This window comes from Montipora capricornis, chromosome 11 (assembly GCF_036669925.1).
Source record: "Montipora capricornis isolate CH-2021 chromosome 11, ASM3666992v2, whole genome shotgun sequence".
NCBI lineage: Eukaryota > Metazoa > Cnidaria > Anthozoa > Scleractinia > Acroporidae > Montipora > Montipora capricornis.
In genome coordinates this window covers 4525787-4530786 of record NC_090893.1, presented here as the reverse complement: position 1 = coordinate 4530786, position 5000 = coordinate 4525787, and the positions used below count along the sequence as shown (strand labels likewise).

At 36.0% G+C, this 5000-nt stretch overlaps 1 protein-coding gene across 1 annotated transcript in view; it reads left to right on the top strand.

The window, feature by feature from the left end:
- Positions 1 to 5000, top strand: part of LOC138024890 (AP-3 complex subunit delta-1-like) — a 64417-nt gene that overhangs the window by 14491 nt on the left and 44926 nt on the right. The window contains exons 11-17 of the mRNA XM_068872085.1: positions 34 to 62; positions 253 to 301; positions 850 to 919; positions 1733 to 1808; positions 1955 to 2024; positions 2746 to 2824; positions 3689 to 3815. Of these exons, the coding sequence (XP_068728186.1) occupies positions 34 to 62; positions 253 to 301; positions 850 to 919; positions 1733 to 1808; positions 1955 to 2024; positions 2746 to 2824; positions 3689 to 3815 (500 nt within the window). The remainder of the gene's footprint in view (positions 1 to 33; positions 63 to 252; positions 302 to 849; positions 920 to 1732; positions 1809 to 1954; positions 2025 to 2745; positions 2825 to 3688; positions 3816 to 5000) is intronic.

The window sequence follows — 5000 nt, the reverse complement described above, 5'->3', positions numbered from 1 at the left end:
ATTGTCTCATCATTTTCTTCTTTTCCCTTCCAGGGTTACCCCAGCATACACCTTCTATTCAGGTTGGTCACATTATTTTGATATCAAATTACAGAATTTTGCTAACCTTTTTTACAAACTACAGGCGGACCTCAATTGGCTGGACTATTTACTGTGGTCCCAATGAGTCCAGACAATCACGTTCAACTGTACCAATACATTGATACAAGATCAGTACTAATTTTTATTATTGATTTTGTTCTTTCCCTTTAGCTTTGTGTGAGCAAGCTACGGATTTTAATTGAGGACAGTGACCAAAATTGTAAGACAACAAAAAAAATTATTATTATTATCATCATCATCATCATCATTATTATCATTATTATGCAAAGACAATGATGTGGATAAGAGGAAAAGTTTCTTTCTCTATTTCTCTGCCTCAGAGGCTCCAGATCAAATAGGTGTTAAAGACATTGATGTGGACGTTGAACTTTCCAGACCTAATGTTAAATGACTTTTCTAATTTTTATTTATTTATTTTTTATAGAAGTCTTAAAACAGTTTTAAACCAGATAAATATCTATATTGCTTGTAAATTTATAGTTCTTACCTTTTTGAGATATTTTAATTTTTGTAAATATTTTTATCATGGAAATAAAGTCATTATTAATTAAAAAAAAAAAATATATATATATATATATTATTATTATCTACAAGCTATGGTAGGGAGGTATCATGCAGTGTACATGAGAATGTGATAGGAAAATAATGTTGGTGGGAGTGCTAGATGGTATGGGTCTTCACTCTACTCATTTCAGCAATTAGGAAATTAATTCTCTTTCCTATTATTTTGTTCTTGTTTTTCTTTAGTGAAATATCTTGGTCTGCTTGCTATGTCCAAAATCTTGTCTGTCAATCCAAAAGCTGTTCAGGCACACAAGTAAGACCACTGTGATGATAATCAATCATTTAACCCATCAATTCCGCCATTGACGTCGAGTATAATCGTCTGATGTTAGAGTAAAATCTGTGAAGTCTCATTCCCAGGGGTAAGAGGTTAAATTGTAACCCTCAAATTTGTGATGTGAAAACACTTCCTACGGTAAAAAGCATTTTAAAAGTTGTTTCAGGTCGATTGCAAAAAAAAAATTACAAACTTGTTCAAGGTGTTTATGAGGAGCTGGTCGCTCTGTGGAGACTTTTTTAGCCTAAAATTACTTAAAGCGCCCATGTGGAATTTTGTAATGACAATAATAACAAGTTAAAGTGGATTAAATTGTGAAGATACAGACTTACACTGTATATAATAATTATTATGTTGACATGGTTAAAAGTTTTTCTTGGTGAAAAATTTGTTCAACTAATTTGTTTTTTACTTCCGTTGTCTTATAGACATTATCATAATCTGAAACAAAGGAAAGTAAAAAACAGACTAGTCTGAAAAATTTTTAACTACAAAATATATACAGTGTAGGTCTAAACTTGACAATTTGATCCACTTAAACTTGTTATTGTTGTTACACAATATCCACTGGATAACTCAATGGTTTCTCTAGTGTTTACCCATGGGATAGTGATTTATATAGTGGATAATGTTATCCACCTTTTGAACTACCGGGGTTAGATATACATCACTGTGATTCACAAATTTATATAATCTGTTGCAGGTCATTTGTTCCTAACCCTATCTGTCTGTGTTATTTAGAACTTGTAAACTTTATTATTAGATTGTGACTGATTTTATTTTTTTCAGGGATATTGTTCTTCAATGTTTAGATGACAAGGATGAATCCATCAGACTTAGGGCTCTGGATCTTATCGTTGGAATGGTAAATGAACCCCGTAACGTGTGTATTAATATGTCGTCATCCCAAAAGATATGTAGAGACAAATAATTTGTCTCTAAAATAACAACAATAATTATTGTTTTGTTTGTTGTTTCAGATACTGAATCAAATAATCTTATTTTTTGAAGGTTTCTAAGAAGAATATAATGGATATCATCAAGAAATTAATGGTGCATATAGACAAGGCTGACAGTCAAAGTAAGGATTTATCGTGGTCATCACTACCATTGTCGTCATTGTCTTCATCATCATCTCTCTTTATAAGTATTCATAGTATTGATATGATTATTAATCCTGTTACGGGTATGCATGATTGAATGAGCACACAATGTGCAAAAAAACCTAACCCTTCCTTGTACTTGTACATATTTATTTCCATAAATTTGACATCTTCAATTCCCACAACCTGCTCCCATCTGACCTTGTACATTGTAGCTCAGTTGGTAGAGCAGCAAGGATCTAACCCAAAGGTCGTGGGTTCTATTCCCACCTCTGTCAGGGTTTTTCTCTCTCCTTGTGTGGGCCCAATTCCATTTAGTACTGCTAACAGTCACATGGTTTACACAGGTAGAAAACAGCACTTCACATTACCTTACAATAGTTAATTCTGTTGCAAAGCCAAAGGTCATGGAGACCCCATTAATAATTATCTCTTCTACTATTGGTAGCCAGCTACTACCCCAAGGCTGGGAAATCCTGGCAACCCAGCCATGAGCCCCTGGCACAGTGCAAAAGACAGGAATCAGTCACATCAATTAAAAAACAGTGGAAAAAGGGAGTGAAGGAGGAACAAAAACACTTTCGCTTCTATACAATCACAATGCTATGATCATACCTTTAGTACACATGCACCCAAAGGTTCTGTAACTGGTAGAAATGTATGTTGTAAAACTAAATCTCTTGTTTCCTTCCTTATCAGCATACTGTGATGAGCTAATTTCCAAGATCATCAAGATCTGTAGCATGAATGACTATCACTATGTTACAAATTTTGAATGGTATGTACACTGATAGTTTGTATTATTATTTTTGTATTGCTAGTGATGTTTTACATACACATGTACTGTATCTTCTTGTTTATCCTTCAACATTATAAATTTTTAGAAATACTTCAATCAAATCCTCCTTACCATGCGCCCTCACATAACCTGGAAGAAAATCACCTGTCATACAATGTACAGTCGAACCTCAATTATCCGGACTCGTTGGGACTAGACGAAATAGTCCGCATAATCGAGGGTCCGGATAATCGAGAATATGAATATTAATGAGGAACAAAAACTGATTCGAAAGTTGTTCATTAGTTATGACGTGTGCGAGCGCTGCTTTATTTTGCTTTTTGAAAGCGAAACAGACTCGTGTGTACTGCACTTTTCAATGCTGTAGTTTTAAAAAGAATATGGCTACGAATCTTGATCATGACTAATAAATATTCATGACAAAATTGGGACCAGAGATAAAGTCCGGATAATCGAGAAATCCGGATAATCAAGGTCCGGATAATCGAGGTTCAACTGTACTTACATTTATAAAAACATGGACGGGAAGAAAGAGGGAAAGTACTTAATAATACAGCAAAGACAGTCTCTTTTCCCGCTTCAATGTCATAAATACTGTATGCCATTCAGTTTGTGATTACAAGGAATCAAGGCTACTGACTACAACTAACACCTTGGCACTCCTTGTTGTCGACTCCATTAAAATGCCTTTTAACTGCATTTGCTGCAATAGGATATTTGCCCTGTTGAATAAAAGTTCCCACTGTCTGTGCCAGCTTAGAAAAATAATTGTATTTTAAATTTGTTGTACAGTGTACATGTTCAATCAATGTTTTGGTTTTGATATTTTTTGAACACCTCCAGGTATGTTGATGTACTTATACAGTTGACAAGAGTTGAGGGAACAAGACATGGCAAACTGTTAGCATCACAAATGATGGATGTTACTATCAGAGTAAAGGCTATTCAACCTTATGCTGTGCAGTGCTTTGTAAGTCTTTTATCAGGTGGCAGAAAATTTGCTTTAAGCTAATTTCACTGATCAAAACAAGTGTACTTCATTGAAGTGCAGTACATCTGCATCAAGCTGAGTGGAAGATGGTTGTTTGTTGAGTCCAAAGCTTTCCATTGTGTCCACTGGTCCCAAGACTGCAACACCTTCCCATGCCTGGCATCCCCCTAAAACCCAGCCATGAGCCCTTATCCATGGGGCTGTCACTAAGGGCCAGCAACTGGAGATTTCCCCTTGCTACCATAATCATGACCCCTCCCCCACCCCTCTCCCCCTTCCCCACTTGGTTCCCTGACTACTGCAACTTAAAATCACAATAAAGGCCTGATTGGATAGTCATCCATGAGCCAGTCACAATGCATTTTTAATAGAGCAGTTTTCAATTGAGTGTCGAAAGTAATTAGATAACTACTTTGGTTTATGATTACTTATGCAAGGATGGCACAGTTGGTTAGTGCACGAGGCCTTGGTGCAAGAGGTCCTGAGTTCGATTCCTGGATCGCGAATCCTTGTTTCGACTTCTTTCCTTTCCGTGTAGCTAAGTAGCTTTAAATACCTGTAAAACAGAGCACTGATGGAGAGGGGGAGTAAAATGAGCGCACCGTCAACCTCAGGTTTGTGAGTTGAATTACTGTTACGAGTTATCGACGTTAAATATGGTTACTTAACTTTACTTTTTTTTCATTCAGTGATTGGTTCAAAGTTCTCGCGCCACTTTTTCAACCAATCAGAAGTGAAACCAAAACCAATCGTGGCTCGTGCGTGCACATTTTCTCACGCTTTGTGTCGGCTACGTTTAATTACTTTGAGTTTTGATTGGTGTACTGGATTGTCTCCATCCTGCTTGATTGGCCAAAGTAATTACTTTGGTTTTGGTTTTATGACACTCATTCGAAAACTGCTCTAATACAGCTGTACATGACTGTAATTAATAAGGTGTGGAAGAGAAGAAGCATGAGGAAGGATACAAACTAACCAGAAGAACTCCTTCAATCACCCCACCACAAAAAGCATGCTACAATAGTGCAGTGTTTTACTCAATCACTGATAAATTATAAAGGTCTCAACACCACTGTAAAGAGCTTTCTATAATTTGCAGTTGACTTACATGTATGGATACAATCATGAAGTTGCATTCAACTGTTATTTTGTGCAAAGCAGACA